Consider the following 19,027-nt stretch of genomic DNA (forward strand, 5'->3'; position numbering starts at 1 on the left):
AGAAGGACACACAGTGGGAGGGTTGCGGCAGACGATAAAGGTCTCACATAGGCCGCGGGTGTACACCCAGAGATTCCTGAGCCCGAGGGAACCCGCGTTCCCGGGGTCCCGCTGCTGTTACTCAGGCGAAAGGTGACAGTGGGGGTGGGGTCGTGGGGAAAAGGCATTTTGATAAAGAAACAAATTGTAGGCTGTGGACAAATTGGTGTAAACATTCTCCCAGCCTCGGGTTGTTCCTTCCATTTAGGCCCTGGCTGCAGCCGTGCGGCCCGTGTATCAGCATGACCTTGTTTACAGCTCTCAGCCTAATGAGGATTATCATTTATGCCCGAGAGTATGTAAATTTGGCAGTTCTTGCTCTAAAATAACAGTCTCCATCTTTCCGGGAGTAAACTGCTTTCTTAGTAAACAAATTTTCAGTTTATTATGCTACCATTTCGAAACTTTACTCTTCTTGTGCCAAATTGCTCTTAAAGGTGACTGATTCATAAAGAATATTTTATTTACCTTGAAATCAGATTCTGTTTAAAACAGGTTTAAAACATGAGGAGAGCCGGCAATCCATTGCTGGAAACATGTGAGGAGCTGAAACGCTGGCGTCCACGTCTGTATTTATGTCTTCGGCAGGTTGTTTCTACCCCGTTCGTCGCACTTACTTCCGATTCGTTCACTGAGCTGCTATTATGTGCGGGCCCGTCACGTAGGGCTCTCCCTGAGACACAGAAATGAATTTGCTGGCCTTTGAGCCTCTACAGTGTGAAAGGGAAATACTAAATAGGAGGTGGGGGGTCCTCAGTGCCCTCTGAGAGGTGTGGCGTGCAGAGGAGGGCACAGGCGAGAAGACCACGGCCACCTGCAAGGTCGGAGGGAGCGGCGCAGAGGAGGTGGCCTCTGGGGCAGCAGGTCCGGGCAGCAGCACGTCAACAGAGGAGCACGTGGGGCCTGTGGAGCCCTGGGCGTCAGTCTGGTTGGAGTGAGGGCTAGACGCCAGCGCTCTGTTAGGAAGTAGGCTGGAACCCGGTCTGGGGTCAGAGACCAGCCGTCCTTCCCTGTCCCGGGAGGAACCAGGTGCCAGCGTGAAGTGGTTGATGATGGAGACGTTGCTAAAGTTTGCACAGCAAGGAAAGTACATTGCTGTGAATAATTTTTTCAGAGTATGTTTTTATGAACCTGGTTTGGGGTGTTGGGAGAAGAAAAGGGTTCTGTGCTTGAAATTAGGTTTGGGAAATAAATAGGTCTTCGTTGTAAGACTTCTTAGAGACTTTAGTATGCTCTGTGGCTTTCTGGACAGGGGCTGTATTTTGCACCGTTTCAAGCGTACGTGGCATAGAACTTGAGTGGGACACAGACGGGGTGGGACCCCTGGCCTCGCCTTCTGTCTCAGGTGCCGCTGGCCCAGTTTAACCCGCGGCCGCAGCCCCACTGGCCCTTCCGCCCGACTCCACTTTGAGCCAGTCCCCGCTCCACTTCTGGACTTGGGTGAAAGGCCCCGCTGCAGTGCTCCCTGGGGCGACTGAGGGGTGGGTGATGCAGCCTGGGCCTTCCGGGGCGCTTAGCTTCTCAGAGGCGACTCTCGACCATGGGGGTTGGGAGAGAGCGGGTCAGTTTTCCATCCTTTCTCCCTCTGCGGTTTGCTCCAAGGTATGCTTTCTTCTGAGAACTTCTCAGAGAAGTTGCACGTGCCTGGACACATCCACCAGGTGCGCTGATGTGTCTCTGAGTCTGTGCCATCACCACTACCCTGATGACTCTGCATCTTTCCTTGCCTCAGGTCTCTCTGTCCTCTGCCCTGGCTCGCACTTCCCCAGAATGGCAGCATTAATCCTTGCCTCAGGCTCTGCTTCCTGGAGGACCTGAGCAAAGGCAGAATCCCATGTTCACTGAGCTTTTGAGACCAGGGTTGCACTGGGCTCACTTTGAGAAACAGTCTGATGGTGCCGGGGTTGGGGCACCGAGCCCTGGGATGGCCAGCTTCCCAGTAGCCCAGACAGGAGGGGGAACAGGCCGAGAGGACGTGCCCAGCTGGCAGCTGAGGAGGTGACTCAGAACCGGGAGTAGCGGAGCCAGAGGTGAGGGCTGGGGGTGATCTTTCAGAGACGAGGGGTGAAAGGGTGGTGGTGTAGCCTGCATATGGTGGGGCAGGGGTTAAGCAGAAAAAGATAAGGAATAGGATGTCTTGGCACGGAAAGGAAGAGGAGGAGGGCTCTTGAGAGAGAGGACTGGCCCCAGAAGCAGGAGTGGAGTGTGGAGCCACCGAGGCCACTTGAGGGAGTGGCTCGAGGCCTCTGTTGTTAAATACGCAGCCTCCGGGGAGCGACAGGACTGCCGAGGCACAGTGGCGCTGCCTCGGACGGTGTTACGATGGGGAGGCTGGTGGGGGCGGGTGGCTAGAAGGTGCATCCAGCTTGAGGAAGGGGTAAGATGGACTAAACAGGGAAGAAAGCAAACTGAAAGCAAAACAGATTATAGCCGCTCTTGCCTCTAAAGATGTGGTATAATGTTTGTTACCGGGGAAATAAGTCTGTTTTTCTCTTCTGCCTTCAGAGATTGGTGGCAGAGGGGTCAGAGGGAAGGCGGCCGTTTCAGCAGAGTGCAGTTTCTTTGCTGCTAAAGGAAACAGAGTTTGAGGCTCTTTGTTTTCAAGGAAACAAGGAGGCGGCTTTGGATATGCAGATACGAGCGCAGAGCTGATTGGGTGGGACTGGTCTGGAAGAGGGGCCCCCAGAGTAGAACACAGGCAGGTGTGCAGAGTCCTTAGGGAGGGCGAGGGCGGGGCCCCGGCTCTGTTGTCCTAACTGTCAGTGAATTGTGCCACACATGGAAACACTTTGGACCAATGTTTTGGGCAGAATGGAGCAGAGAGAGGAAGAATTTAAGTCGTACCAAAAAAGAGGGGGCCCTAAGTTCTGCCGGGTCAGCATGGACCGCAGGGGGTGCAGCTGTGGGCCAGTAGCCGTGAGCGGGAGCAAGTATGCCTCGCTGATGCGACCTTGAGAACCTGTCTCTCGGGGACTAGCAGCAAAGCTGAGGAGGGATTTGGACTTCCCACAGTACGTGGGCGAGGGCGGCAGAGGCACTTGTATTGCGGTGTCCAAGGACAGAGTCACCTTTGCTGTCACCTGGATGTCACGGGGGATCTCCTCATGTTTGTGTAGGCAAGGGGAAGGCACTCAGTGGAGGCAGAGAGGCTGCCACTTCTGCAGAGAGGTGGCATGTGCCGGAGAAGTTGTGAGAGTCAGTGTGATAAGGATTCCATAAGAGATTGTTTTTTTTTAAGCAATTGAGGGTCTGAATAGGGTTAGCTGGTGTTGTAGCGAAGCAGTCGGCGGAGCTGCCTGGTGTGGTAGGAGGAAAAGGAGGTCGAGGGAAGGACAGCAGGGCACAGCGCGCAGGTCCGGGCACTGGCGTGGTGGGCATGGCTGGGCTTCTCCCGGGGGGTTCTTGGGCATGTGTGAGGTTGTGATGTGGGCCCAGACACAACTAAGTCCTGACACAAATGCTGCTCCTGGACCTAGGAAAGAAGGGATGGTTGAGAATTTAGCAGTCACACTGATGCCAGAGACTGAGAAGTGATGGAGTGGAGGAAGGAGATGGCCAGGACTGAGGGTTAGAGGTGGGTTAGAGGGCTTGAGATATTCAGCATCTGCTGCTTGTATTAGAGCTCTCCAGGGAAACAGAACCAATGGGATGTAACAGTGGGAGAGGGAGAGGCAGAGACAGAGAGACAGAGACAGAGACCGAGACGGAAGAGGAGGAGGAGGAGAGAGATGTGAACATGGAGGCAGAGACGTCCCACACTCTGCTATCTGCAGGCTGGAGTCCCAGGAGAGCCGGTGGTGTATCTTGAGAGTCTGCCAGCCTCCAGGCCTGTGGTGTAGATTCCAGTCTGAGTCTTAAGGCCTGAGAACCAGGAGTGCAGAGGACAGAGGATCAGCGTCCCAGCTCTGCAGTCAGGTGGGGCGCGGGACGATTCCAACCCTCCTCTTCCTTTTTGTTCTGTTCAGGCTCTCCAGGGGCTGGATGACCTCCACCCACAGTGAGAAGGGCCGTCTTTACTCAGTCTGCCGGTTCAATTGCTAATCTCTTCCCCAAAGACCCTCACAGACACACCCAGAAACAGCGGTTAGCCAGCTGTCTGGGCATCCTTTGGCCCCATCAAGGTGACACATGAAATTAACCATCAGGCTCCTCCATGACCTTCCTTGAATGGTCACCTAGCTTTCCATGTCTGCACACCTGTTCTCCACATCCCAGTTATGCATGAGCTCCTCCAGGGGTCCTGTCTTCTCCTCTGTGTTCTCTGTAGCTGACACAGTGCATTCCATGAACTAAATGTTCAATAAAAATGTGTTGGATGGTTCATTGATCCAATAAACTTATGTCTATGCCAATATACAGTTGCTCTTGAAAAGCTGCGGGTAGATCAGTTCTTGGTAAATTGAATCCTATTTCAGGTGTACCACAGATCTTCAGCATTTTGAGGAACCCTAGGTCAGTCTTTTGGGAACCCAGAGTCCTTTACTCGGTTATTCTCACTTTATAGATAAGGAAGCTGATTTGCAGAGAAATTAAGTGGCTTGTCACAATCTGATTTGCTCGCCAAATATAAGGTTCCGTAAAGCTAAGTATGCATATTATTTAGGTAGAGAGTGACTTGGTGAAAAGTCTAACTGTGGGGTTTATAGCATTGGATTAATAACATCATATTTCCAGCAGTACTTATCTTCAGTCCACAGAGCCTTAGCAGATTTAGGTTAAATCATTATTTCAGGACGACACTAATGAGTAAAGTCCATCCTGAACAGTTTTGCATTTTATGGCAGGTTAATAAATAAAAACAAAGAACAAAGGAACATTCAAACAGGAAAAGCCTCTGGCCGAGAAAGTGCGCTTGTGAATGACCCCTGACTCAAAGCACGGAGCTCTTCTTGGGCGACCTGTGTGAGGAGAGTGTGCGTGCTGGTCAGGTCCCACGGCTGGGGTCCTGGGGGTGCTCCTGGATTCGTTGCTGAGGTGAGGAAAGTCTTCTCAGCCATGACTTAACACCAAGTGTGAGAAAGATGTTGAAAAAGATTTAATGGAACCTTTTGGACACCTCACTGGTGATAGAATTAGTCATTTTCAGTTGATCGGGGCTTATCAACATCTGGATCGGGCTGATTTCATTTCTTCTTGCTGTGTTCTAGAGTAAAGTAATTTATTAGATGAGGGAAACTCGAGACAAAAGCAAGCTACTTTGGGTCATGACTGTGGGTGATCCAGCAAAGAAAGAAAAGAGTCAAAGCGTGCATTTGGTTTGCTCTCCTGTCTCCGTGGTCCTTTTCACATGGCGTCTGCCTGTCAGAAGTGATTTTGAAGTTGTCATTTACTACAAAAGGAGCTGCCTTTTCATTTGGGACTTTGGTTTCCTGACATGGAACAGTGAGTCGGACGTGAAGGGCAGGAGTTAATTTGTACTGATATTAGTTAACAGCTGTTGTACAGATACCGACGTGTTTAATCCTCACCACAATGCGGGCAGGATTATGACCCCCATCTTGCAGATCCTGGGACTCAGAGGGGCAAACAGACTTGCTCACACAGTCAGTGTGGCCCTGGGCCGCCAGGGCCTGGACTCTTCTTGGCCATCACCACCGTCTCCACAGCCGGAACGTCTCCTTCTGGTTCTTACAGGTGCTATTAGCGCCGCTGCGGTGACCACTCTTCTTGGAAGACAATGTGATGTTATTCGCATAATGAGCTCTTGAATAACTGTACTATTTGAGTAATACAAAAAGTGTGGATAAATCGAATCTTTAGCTTCTCCAGATTCTCAGTCTTTGTGCTGATCAGAGTCTCCACTTTTCTGGAAGTATATGCTTCTTGATTTAATTATGTGGTGCTGTGCTCTGATACACACAGAAGTGACAGTGAGTGGAAAGGCTGACTTCATGTTGGCAGAAGTATAAATACATCTTGGGGCGGAGGGGAAACGAGCTGTGCGTGGGCTGACACAGGTGATGGCTGGAGCTCACATGTGTGACTTGCAGCAGGGAGAGGTTCTGCTTCAGGGGGACCTGACCAGTTCTCCACCTGTCTGAGTACTCCTGGGTGAAGCTGAACTTTAGCAGATTTGAAGCAGAAACATATAGTCTTTTTTGAATTCTAGTTGGTTCAACATTTTAAAAAATGAGTAGATTTAGACTTTTCATCTTCTCCTCTGTTTTCGTTTCCTTTGCCTTTCTTTTGATTGAAGTGTGAATGAATAATGCTAAAGACAAAACACAACAGAGAAGGCGGATTATGGGTAAATAGGAAAATCAAACTCTGTGGAACAAAGACCTTACTCTTTTTAAATTATATAACAAATTTAATGAAATTTAATGAAGCAAATAAACAAATTTAATGAAGAAGTGAATTGACTATTTAAAATACTCTGTTTAGCTTCTGAAAAATGAATACTAATAAGTTTGAAATCACTAAGTCACAGTGATTTCTTGCTTTAGGCAACTGAGTTCTATTAATCAAAACGGAAAGTCTAAACATATTTAGGGGAAGATTGCTCATGTCAGATAACCGTCCGTGGTTATCTTCAGTTCCCTTAAATGGTTCTCAGCCTTAGTGGCACAATGAAATCACAAGGGAAGCTTGAAAATATTGATACCTGGGCCCCAGCCCCAGACATTCAGATTTAATTGGTCTGGGGGGTGGCCTGGGTTTTAGCATTTTTTAAAACTCTCCAGAGATTCTCGTGTGCTTCCAAAGCTAAGAACCACAGCTATAATCATTCCGTAGTCACATCTGCTTGTTTTTTAAAAGGTAGGTCGGAGTATTTTCACATTTACCTTTGGAGCTGTAAAACCCCGAGCAGGCGGCTCAGGCCGACTTACAGGCAGTTCAGTGCTGCCCTTTATCCTCGAAGCCTTTGTGCTTTAGATGGCAGTCGCTGTAAAGATTTCCCTTCTCCTTTGCAGCGTCATAATACTGAGTGCCAGGACCTAAGTTTTTGAAACCTCCCAATAGACCCTTTTTAAACCATTCTGAGCCTGCAGGGCATGGCAGGACCTGGCTGTTAATTCCACACTTTCATCTGACTGACACGGGGAGGATCACTGGCCACCTAGGGGAGGCCTGGCCGTTATTAATTCCTTTCTGGGCGTCCTTTATGTGCTTGCCCAGGGGCCTTGGCATTGGGCATGTTGTGAAAGTCATAAAGCTAAAGTATTTTGCACTGACTGCTCGTACTGACATTCAGAAAAACAAATCACAGCGATGGCTGGGGCTTCCTCCTTCGAAAGAGCATGCACTGAATGACTTTCCGGTGTCTGTTTCTTGGTGGAATTTGCTCTGGGCCTGCTCTGCCCTGCTGGGTGAAAAAGGGTTAATGAGCATGCTGGGGCCACAGCTGCTGGAAGCTGTTGGTGATCTTTGCACATGGACGTGTTGGGATGTACTTATATTGATGGCTTTTTTTTTTTTTTTTTGTATTTCAAACATGAAACTCATTTTTTTAAATGTTTGCAAAATTTGTGCAAAGAGAGGAAAATCTTTAAATGGGTGATTCTCAAACTAGTAAGCATATCAGGATGGGATTTAGTAAGCCTAGGATGGGGTCCAAAGTTTGAAAAGCACCGATTTAAATAAATTTCCCTCCAAGCTATTTTTCTTAGATGCCCTGACATAGATCACAAACAAGTCTATTGATGGTTTCATGCAGAAACAAATGAATGTATTTTTACCATTTGTGGAAATTACAGTTTTGAAACTGGGAAGGCCTGCATATTACTGTTGGCTCTATTTTTGGAAGTAATGGCGGAAGTATTTCAACCTGATTACTGCCTGTGGAGTGAGGAATTTCTTAGTATTTGACTGACCACCTGCTGACACTTTATTTCCTTAGAGCTCCTTAAGTCATTATAAGAATCACCCAACAGTTTGAAATCAAAATGATGTCTTACTGTAAAATGTCAGCTATCTGTCATAAAAAGATTGCATGCCGTTTTGAATATAATTGCCAGTCCCCCTTACATGCAGACGTTTCAGAACACAGAATCCTTGCAAAATTAGGAGGCACACCCAAGGTTCAAGCCTTGCAGATCTGAGGAACTGCCTTCTCTTTTTAGGCCTTTTAATAGTCCAAGTAATTGTAACCTCTGCTCACTGCCCTTTTCTTCCTTCCTACCTCCTGGTCATCCTTGTGACATTTTAGTGATGCTGTTTGTGTGTGGCTGCTGATGATTCTGCCCAGTGAAGCTTATTTATTTATTTTTTCCTAAGCTGGGGTTTTATCCTGTTTGCTTATCTTGGTGTTCTGGTTCCTTTCTGAGCCGCGACCAGACATTCCTTTCCAGGCCATTGTGTGGTGCACAGCAGGCTGCTGGAGCTGGGGGGCTCCTGCTGTGGAAGCCCTGTTTAGGTAAATGGCACTGCTCTTAGACAAAAAAGAACTTGGCTAAGTCGCAACTTCAGAAGCAGCTGAGATGGCCCCATCTTAAATGTTTCATCTGGCAATTTGAAAGCATATGTTTACTGTGTGCTTTTGGAACACTGGCTGGTTTGGCCCAGGGTTTTTTAACTCATTGCTTATCAGTATACTTGGGGTGGAGGTGAAAAGTAGCGGGGTGGGGGGGGATGAGTAATCCAGAGTTGGTGCCCTCCTGCCCCTCTTCCCCCAACAGGCAGGCGGGGAGTGGAGGCAGGCAGCGGGGAGAGAGCTCATCCCAGCACGGTCGCTGCACCCGGAAAGCGGCCTTGCAGCTGGAGCCTGACGGGGGTGCCCAGGAGCGTCCTGCCTCCGCCTTGCTGCTGCGGAGAGCAGTGGGGTTGATCCAGCGTCTGTGGCCGGGGCTCGGGGGCTCGGTACATTCTGGGAAGTCTAACTCATCTTAAGGCCTATTTCTCGACATTAAGAACATACTTGTGCAGTAATGCTGCTTTCTCGGCGCCGCAGGGCTTTTGAAAGGGGCATCTGCCTTCACTTATTTCTGCCTGGCATTTGCTGCCCCGGGGCCTCCCTTTCAAGTGCAGAGGACATGGGGACAGTGTGGACCATCTGCATAGGCCACCTCTTCTTTTGCCTCTCAGTCCTGGGGCTGGCACCTTCTCCCGGTGGGCAGTGACCGTGAGTCCGCTGCCCCTCTTCTTAATTCTTTCTTTATACTCACAGACCTTGGTGGCTCTGGAAGTACTCAGCTGACTTTTGTATAATTCTGCTTGTTTGGAACATGATTATTTTGAAGAAAGCTTTGAAAACACCTTCCCACGATAGTGTTCCTTCTAATTCTTCAATTGCATTCATCAGCATTGCCCAAGACCTGGTCTCCCTGTCCACAGGGCAGAGTCTTTTAGCTTTCATGAATGTATGTCCGAACTTAAGCTGACTGTCCTTCCATCCTTCTCTTGTTGTCCTCTCTTGTGTCCCCTCCAGTTTGTCTCCCCTTCCTCCTGCTCACTGGCCGCTGCTGACACCCACAGACAGAAGTGGCTCTTTTCAAGAGGACCTAAGCACAGGGGGTGGGAGCATAAACTTTGCTCGAGGTTCCTTGGGCGCAAGTCCTGGCTCTGCCGCTTCCCAGCTGTGTACCTGGAGCACATCCTTGCCCCCTCTGTGCCTCGATTTTGTCATCTGCAAAATAGTGAGAATAATAGTACTCAACAGGCTTAGCAAAAATCATTATTATTACTTCCTAAATGTACTACTTTAACAGCTTTATTGAGATAAAATTTAAGGCCATAAAATCCACTTGTTTGAAGTGCAAATGCAAAGTGTTAATATGTTTGTGGACTTGTGCAACCACCACCATAATCTAATTTTTTACCTCCCCGATAAACCTTGTACCTACTAGCCATCTCCTGCCTCCCCTTCGCCTCCCTGCCCTGCCTACCTGTCCCCAGGTCACCACTAATCTGCTTTGTCTGTATAGATCTGCCTTATTCTGGACATTCATATAATAACAGAACATGTGATTCTTTGTGACCAGCCACTCTCACTTAGCATGGTGTTTTTAAGGTCCGTCCATGTTGCAGCATGTATCCGGTTTTTGCCTTTTTAATGCTGAGTAATGTTACACTATTTGTCCATCCACATATTGCTTATCCATCCATCACTTGATAGACATTTGTGTTGTTTCAATTTTTTGACTGTTATGATTAATGCTGTTCTACATATTTGTGTGCAACTTTTTATGTGGACATATGTTTTTATTTCTCTCGGACATATACTGTGGTCACATGGTAACTCTGGGTTTAACATTTTGAGGAACTGACAGGCTGTTTCCACTTTATATTCCCACCAGCATTGTATGAGGTTCCAGGGTCTCCATATCCTTGCCAACACTTGCTCTTACTTGTCTTTTTGATTACAGCCATTGCAGTGGGTGGCCTGGAACAGGTCTTCTCATTATGATTCTGATTTTCACTTTCCTAATGACTGATGCTGCTGAACATGTTTCCTGTGCTTATTAGCTTAAATACCCTGTTGAGTGTAAGGACAAGTTCTTACTGTTACAGAGATAACACAGCTATTAGAAATGTCAGTTCTTGCTTTTATAAAGTTTGCAACCATGGCGAGAGAGGAGTTTTTAAGTCAAGCGTACTTAAAGAATGATACGTGATTCTCATTAACAGTGAGAAAATGTAATTCGAGATAAAGCAAGTCATCTTTGCTTTAGAGTTTAGAATTTCATCGTTTCCTAATAGGTTTATGTGTAGAGAGATCATTTTGTTTGATTTCATCTGTACTTGCTTTAGTTTGAAAAACTGGTGGTTAGTAACACGGAAAATACCTTTTTTGCCACCACAGTGAGTTACAATTTGTTCTCAGCAACTCTCAGAAGATTGGAGTCAGATGCAGCCAATTTTCTCCCAGTTGTGTTTTGTTTTGTTTGTTTTTTCATCTTGCCTGAATGATGTAAGTTTTCAATCAACTACATAATAGTGGTTTTTCTGTAGGATAGGTGAGTTTATGTAATTTAGCTTATAGGAAATTATATATACTCATTTTGATACCTCAGTTTGCCCTGTCCACTGGACACTCCCTGCAGGAAGCATTTGGCTACGGCACTGATGATCTTTGACTGCTGTTGTGTTAATGCTTTCCTGCACATAGCTTCGTCTGGGCTGAGGGGCATGTTTGTGTGTACATTTTATGGATTTTGAAACAGAAACATGAGCCACTCTGCCTGATTTAAAGCTTGCCAACCCTAATGTTGACGTTTAATCATGCAACTATATTTCTATCCACTTTTGGTTTACATTGGAACCAGAAGGGCAATGAGCCAACTGTATGGTGGTGGAATTAGTTAGGGACAGTGGTATTTGACCTTAACCGTACCAATTACTATGTGATCTAGACTGAGTTACCTAACCACATTCTGTCTCAGTTTTTTTCACCTGTATAATGGGCGTTTAAAAATATGACCCATCTGTTGGGGTTGTTGTGGGGATATCTGAGATATTATTTGTTCAGACATTCCTTCCTTGGTACACAGTAGATGCTCTATCATTGTCAGGTAGGTAGTAGTACTGGCAGCATGAATAGAAGCTATCACCTTGTTGACTCCATGTGATTGGGAAGTAAGACATGTAAAGGGTTAAACAGCAATGGGAGAACAGGAAATTCAGGAGCTCTAGGCAATCTCATTAGCATGGCAGTGCAGGAGGGTGTCTCAGAGTGCTGGTGACCCCCAGAGTGGCCATCAGTCATTGCCTTAAAGCAGTTTGAGGCAGTAACTGAGAAAGAATTGTCTCTATTTCTGAGCTGATGGATAGATGGCTGCCTTAAGGACTTTTGAGGTAAAATTTATAAATTCACACATATTAAGTGTACAATTTGGTGAGTCTTGACAGATGTATAAACTCATGCCACCACCACCTCAGTCTGGAACTGGAACATTTCTGTCACCGTATCAAATTTCCTTAGGTCCATTCCAGTCAGTCTCCATCCCTGTAAGCAACCATTTTTCTGATTTCTTTGCACATAGATTGATTTTACCTGTGCTTAAATTTCATAGTAAGGGAATCATATAATATGGGCAATTTTGTGTCTGGCTTCTTTCGCCCAGCATAATGTCTGAAATTCCTCCACGGTGTTGAATTTACCAATTTGTTCGTTTTCGGTGATGTGCATCTCTGTTGTTTCCAGCTTAGGGTGTTATAATTAACCTTACTGTGACTGTCCATGTAAAATTATTCATGTGGACATTTGCTTTCTTTTCTCTTGAATAAATATCTAGACCTGGAATCTCTGGGTCATTGAGTAGGTGTTTACTTTTATAAGAAATTGCCAAACCTTCTTCTCAGGTGGCTGTGCTGGTTTTCCACTCTGACCAGTGAGGAGGGGGAGGGTTGCAGTTGTGACATATTTGTCCACGTTTAGTGTCTGTCTTTTTCAGTTTGGCCATTATCGTTCCTACTGTCGGATAACATTACACACTTTCCTGTCTGCTCGTTAGCTATTTGTATTTCTTCCTCTGTGAAGTGCGTTTCAAGTCTTTTGTTCATTTTATTTATACCTTTTCATCTTATCATTGAGTAGTAGGCATTCCTTATATAATCTGGCTATAAGTCTCTTCATATATGTTACCGGAATATTTCCTCTTACTTTGTGGCTTTCATAGTCATTATCTTAACAGAGCATTTGTTTTAATCAATTTTTTTGATTTTGAGGTAATTATAGATTCACATGGAGTTCTTACACATCATACAGAGAGAAGCTGGGGGCCCTGTGCCGTTGACTCAGGGGTAATATGTTGCAGAGTTATTGTTCTCTGTTACAGCCAGGGTCCTGACACTGATGCCACCAAGACAGAACATTTACATCACGACAAAGGTCCCTCATGTTGCCCTTTCTTTGCCAAATCCCTGACCCTGGGAACCACTAATTTGTTTTCCCTTTGTATAGTTTTGTCATTTCAAGAATGTTGTATAAATGGATCATATGTGACCGCTGGGGATTACATTATTTTCATTTGGCAAAATTCTCTGGGATTCATCCAGGTTGTGGTGTGTATGCATAGTTTGTTCCTTTTTATTACTGAGTAGTGTGCCAGGACAGACGATGGTTTGCAAAACCGTTCACTTTTTGAAGAACATCTGGATGGTATCCAGTTTTTGGCTGTTATCACTAGAGCTGCTGTTAACATCTCGTACAGGTTTTTGTGTGACTGTCTTCATTTCTTTGGAATGAACGCTCAAGAGTGCAGTTACTGGGTTACACGGTAGTTATATGTTTAATTTTTAGCAGAAACCGCCAAATTGTTTTCTGGAGTGGCTGTATTACTTTGTTTCTACAGCAATGGTTGAGTGAGTCAGTTTTTTGTTTTTATACATCATCAGCATTTAGTGTTGTCACAATTTTTGAATTTAGCTGTTTTGATAGATGTGTACTGATAACTCACTGTGGTTTTAGTTTGCATTTTTCTGATGGTTAATGATGTTGAATTTCTTCACGTGCATACTTGTCATCTGTAGACCCTCTTCAGTGAAATGTCTGTTCATATCTTTTGCCCAGTTTCTATTTGGATTGTTTGTTTTGTATTGTTGACTTTTTAGGGTTCTTTATATGTGTTAGATACTAGTCCTTTTTCATGTACATGGTTTGGACATATTTTCTCCTAAGGTATGCACATGTTTTCATCCTCTGCACAGGGACTTTTGCAGAATGAAAGTTTTCAATTTTCATAAGGTTCAATTTGTCATTTTTTTTTTCTTTTCTGTGTTGTGCTTTTGGTGTCAGGTGTAAGACTCTCTGCCTAACTCTAGATTTTAAAGATTTTGTCCTTTAAAGAGTTTTATAGTTTTACACCTAAATTCATGATCCATTTTGTGTTAATTTTTACTGTAACATGTAAAGGTTGAGTAGAGGTTCATCTTTTTGTCTCTGGATGTTTAGTTTCTCCATCACCACTTGTTTAAAGGTTCCAGTTTCAGTTGCTCCATGGAATTTATTTTTCACCTTTGTCAAAGACAGGTTGGCTGTGCTTTGTGCTCGGCTTTTCCTAGGTCCTCCTGCCATTCCTGGGACACACCAGGCTTACTTGCACGTCAAGCCTTTGTTCTCGCTTTTCCTGCTGCTGGAATGCTGTCTGTTGCCAAGTGCGTGACTCCCTTCCTTAGCTCCTTCTGATCCTCACCCAGTGCCACCTTCACCATGAAACACCTCCCTTTTCTTCCTCATAAAACTGCAGCCTCTTCCTCCGATTCTCTCCTCTCATATTTTTTCTATAGCACTTATTATTATCTGAATCATATGTGTTTTTCTTATTATTCCATATATGTGACCCTGAAAAATTCCTATGTTCTGTAAAATTGTACACTAATATAACAGAACCCAGGAGATCACCCAAAACCTATTGAACTTTGCAGCCAGGACACTAAGGCAAAATAATGTTCCTAGTAACTTTCTTCATCAATTGGCTGTTTTGATAAAAAGGAAGAAGCTGCCCAAGTTTATTTATCTGCACTTACAGCTTCTCTGAATAGCGTGAAGTAGTGAGAGGCGAGGCGGTCTGCAGCAGCCATTGTGCGCGCCAAACTAAGGAAAGCACTTCTTTAATTTCAGGGTAGTCTTGTTTATTGTTACTGTTGTTGCTAATTGTTTCCGTATAGTTTGAAGCTTAGTAAAGCTTCACTTTAGTAAGTGAAAAAGATGGTCTCTGATCACATTCCTCATTGCAACTCACCCTTCTGAAACTACCACTCATTCAGTTGTGGTGCAATATCAAGAAGAGTCACAATTACCTGAAAAGGCTGCTAAAACACTCCCTTTTCAAACTACTCATCTGTGGGAGGCTGGATTTTTTCATATCCCTCAATTTGAAACAACATAATTGCAAGAGACTAAATGCAAAAGCATATCTGAGAATCTAGTTTTGTTTTATTATGCCAGACATTGGAGAAATTTGGAAAAAAATATGAAACAATGCCACTCTTTTCAGTAATATTTTTGGTTCAGGATAATACAGTTATTTTTCAAAAATATATTTTTTATGATAACATATAATAACTTTAATGTTATTATTTTAAGTTAATAAATATATGAAAAGTTCTCAATTTTGCTTTCTAATATGATGAATATAGGAAGCTGTAACTCACATAAAGAAGAATTTTGGGGTTATCACGAATTTTTTTATAAGTTGAACCACTGCTCTAAAAAAAGCTGGTTTTGTTATTTTGTTGATTGGGAAACGCAAGTGTAGGAGGTTGAGTTACCCAAGGCCACAGAGCTGGTCCGGGTGGAGCTGGGGCGAAGCCGGCAGTCTGGCTCCAGGGCCCTTGCCCTGAGCTGCTGGGATGCACGGGCACTTCTCTGAGAAACCCCAATGGTTCGTCGTAGCTTTGCTAATATCAGTGGGCCTTATCTATCTGAATTTAGATATCCTTCAGAAGTCCTTTTCCCATGTAATTTTCTTGGTTTAAATGAAACCTTCACCGTTTAGGGATCTTTTGAGTCCCAGTATTTATGACAGTGCACATGTGACAGAGACTCACCCGTCACCATTGATCAGGGAAAGATAAATCTCATCTGAGTTTCTTTTCTTGGACTTTATGGCCTTTTATTTAATGAGTTGGGTTTTTAGGATTATATGAAAGAAATACTGTACCATATTCAATAAAAAGATTGGTTATTTCTGATAACTCTTCTCTTATTTTGGTCGGTCATGCTTTTTCACTACAAACCATAGAAACGACAATTTAGTGCAATTCTACTTTGAAGTAAAATATTGAGAGCTGGGGGCTTATTTCAGTTTGGAGAAATAGGGGAATTGTTTTTATCCCACTGCCTCTTATTATTAATTTATATGCTGAAATAGATTAGCAGAGCGCAGGATCAAACCAGTACATAAATAGAACCATTTACTGTTTCTCCCATCAGCTTCACTGTCGATTAATCTCTCTGAAAGCTTGAATGGTTTCTTAGGGGAAGATATTGGAAGGGCAGTTTTACCCCATGAGTTCCCTTAAATATGCTGTTAATTCGCATTGATTTTAGGGAAAACAGAGATAATCAGTTTGACTTCCCCCGACTGAATGCATCAGCAAGCTGTTCACAGTACTGTTTAATGGAAATCTCCGGGACCCCTCCTGCTTTCCTGTTTTCACACGCACAGGCCCAAGTACCAGGAGAACATGCAGACAACTGCTCTACTTGGAGGAAATCCCACACTTGGCAGACGAACTTTTGAGTCCAGAATGATGAAATCTAGGCATGCACAGTGCCTGCTTTCCTCCACCTCCTCCCTCAGACTACAGCGCCCCCCAGAGGACAGTGGGAAGAGGAGCGAAGAAGAGAGTCTCTTCCTTCCGCTCACCGTGTACTCAGGTGTCCTGGCCCCTGGCCCCCCAGATCTGTCCCCAGCCAAGCGTAGCCGTCGCTGCCGCCCCTCAGGCCGTTGCTCGTGTCAGAGGCCTTGGGTCCTGCCCCCCTTTCACAGCTGGGCCCGGGCACACACACACAGTCGTATCGGCTCATGAAAGTTCCCTCTGAGCTGGGGTGAGGAGTGCATTTATCTAAAAAAATTCTCATCTGTACAAGGAGAGGGGCAGTTCTTTAACAAGACTTCCAAAGCCTTTGGCAGCCACCGTGCGGCTGCAGCAGCATGCGGAGAGATGTTGTAAGGCCGGAGCCCCAGCCCCGTGAGCCTGGGCCTGTCAGCATGCCCCGGGCTCCCTGGGCGCAGGAGCCCCTGCAGCGTCTGCCCCGGCTGCCACGCGGACCCCTCCGCCAGGGCCCCCTGAGCCCCTTCAGCGGCCACCTCAGACCTTCGTGCTCTTACCTCCTGCAGTGCCTGTGGCCAGCCTCTTGCTCCCTGGGCCATGACTCCCCGGGGCAGGGACCGGCTGCATCCCCAGAGCCACCAGGAGACATCAGCGAACCCTAACCCTAACCCTGACCCTAACCTTGAGGGTGATGAAGTACCTCCGTATCGTGGGGCAGGAGCTGCTGTGCACCTGTCTCATGTCTCCTCTTCAGCAGACACTGGGAAGGTGTGAGGGTCAGAGATGCTGCAGGGCAGGGTGGTGACCCGACTCACAGTTAGACTTCCAGTCCTGCCCTGTCAGAGGTGCCTGAGGGAGGGTAGCAGTATGAGAACACCCTTTTGCTTGTAGTCATCCTGGTAGGTCAGCTCTACTGTGTTCGACACCAGATCTAGATGTTTGCGTTCATTGTAGCCATCTTTCGCCCTGAAATTTCTGATACTCATTTATTTCGCAAGGCAGCCATCGCAATCTATAAAGTGACGTACAGAGAAGCTGGCTAATTTTTTTAAGACCCGTAGAATATGATGGGACATCCTACTATATTTGGAAATCTATCACTGGAAAATATTTGTAAGTGTTTCTGATAAGCGAGAAGACTGAAGCCTGAGAATTAGCTGGGATGATACAGCCGCTGTCTCCTCCCTTCCTCCTCCATCTCCTCCTCCCCCTCCTTCTCCTTTTCTTCCTCCTTCTTTCTCCTCCTTTCCTGCTTCGTTTCAGCTTAACCAGCAAAGGGTTTACGTGGGTGGTCCCAGAAAGTGCAGACTGAACCAGCACGTCCTAAAGTACACGGGGGACTTTGTCCTAGGACAGTTATCTTAGAGGATCACCCTTCAGCATGGCAGGGTCACCTTGCCATATTTGCATATTTAACTGTAGAAGAATATATCTGATCATATATTTAAATTTTGCCTCGGAAATCACGTTTGAAATGCACAACAGTTGTTTTAAAAAGATTAATACTACTGCTGTGAGAAAAAACAGCACCTCCTGTGAGATTAAGCTCCTGGCTTCAGTAGGTGTACATAATGACCCGCCGGCAGCTGAAATCTGAACAACTGTATTTACCAGGAAAGGATCTCCTACCCACATTTTTCAGAATAGTGGTTCACAAATGATACATTATGCCTGGTGCTTTTGTTTCTCACTGGGGTTTGAAAAATAAAAACTTTCCCTTAGTGGTAAATTCATAAGCTTGGGGCATGAAAATGTTTGAATTTGACATAAAAGAAGTTTTGAAAAGAAGATTAGTGGCTTAGACCAGACGATTAGTCGCCCTGGGAAATTCAGCTGTCGAGAGAGCAGAGTTGAGTAATAAAGGGTCCCGCCCCAGCCGACTGCTCCCCTCGCCCTGCGATTCCCGTCCCCCTGGCTGGAGCCACGCCTGGTCCACAGCTTCATAAGTCTCACCCATCCTCCTCGGAGCATGGGGGGCTCCCCGCTTCCACGCCCCCATCTGTGGTACGGTCGATTCTTATTATTTCCTTACTCACTGCCACTTTAAAATGGAGAAGGGGAAGTCACCAAACAGATCGCGATTGTCTGTTGTCCTGGCTGAAGCTCTCTTGGGCAGCATCACGAGAATCACTTGAAGTTTGACTTTCTTGGCACCTAATAGTTGATTCCTGCCTCTTCTGCCATGAAAGAGTGTCTGGTAAGACATCCTCCCATTCCACTGGGAGCAGGTGGTTCAGACCCATGGAAGGAGAGCCTGGAGCCGAGGGGCCCGGTTCTGCTCCGGGGCTTCCTGTCCCCCCGCTTCCCTGTGGGCGTGACTTGTCCTGTGGCAAGGGGCTCATGGCTCCGTGCTAGGTGAGCAGAAGATTATGCTCGTATTGGACAGTAAAGTCCATCTACACTGTCTGAAAACCTTAAAAGCCCATTTAGGGAAGAGACTTCTCCATCATGAAATTATGACGTTGTCTTGCGAGAACGTTAAGTCCATTTCTCCCTGTTGGATGGACCTTAAATCTGTATTATCCAGACAGACGAGACTCTCTCTCTCATAAATGATTTTATGTTCTTTTTAAAAAGTATGTGAAAATGGAAATTTCACAGGTTTTCTCAGTAATTCATTCAAGGTCTTATACTGTTCATTGCGATAATACCGAAGCATACTTAATCTCTGCTCGTTCTTCCTGAGGAAGGGAAGCTCTGTCAGTTATTATTTGGGAAAACACCCCACCCCCCGCCCACCTCAGAGGGCGTCAGGGGGACCGTTGGCTCTTCCCCAGGTCAGCGTCTGATAATCCTGTCTCGGAGGTAACTCAGTTATCTCTGTCTTCAG

General features: G+C 45.8%; 1 protein-coding gene across 5 annotated transcripts in view; it reads left to right on the top strand.

Moving 5' to 3' along the window:
* SDK1 (sidekick cell adhesion molecule 1) overlaps nt 1-19,027 on the top strand; it is a 715,898-nt gene that overhangs the window by 243,765 nt on the left and 453,106 nt on the right. The window contains exon 1 of one of the 5 annotated variants that reach the window (XM_074345584.1): nt 4,896-5,673. The exons of the other annotated variants lie outside the window; for them this stretch is intronic. Coding sequence (XP_074201685.1) covers nt 5,526-5,673 — 148 coding nt within the window. The 5' untranslated portion in view covers nt 4,896-5,525. Of the gene's footprint in view, nt 1-4,895; nt 5,674-19,027 lie in introns of those variants that run through there. 5 annotated transcript variants of the gene reach the window in all.

The sequence above is a fragment of the Camelus bactrianus genome, chromosome 18, assembly GCF_048773025.1.
Source record: "Camelus bactrianus isolate YW-2024 breed Bactrian camel chromosome 18, ASM4877302v1, whole genome shotgun sequence".
NCBI lineage: Eukaryota > Metazoa > Chordata > Mammalia > Artiodactyla > Camelidae > Camelus > Camelus bactrianus.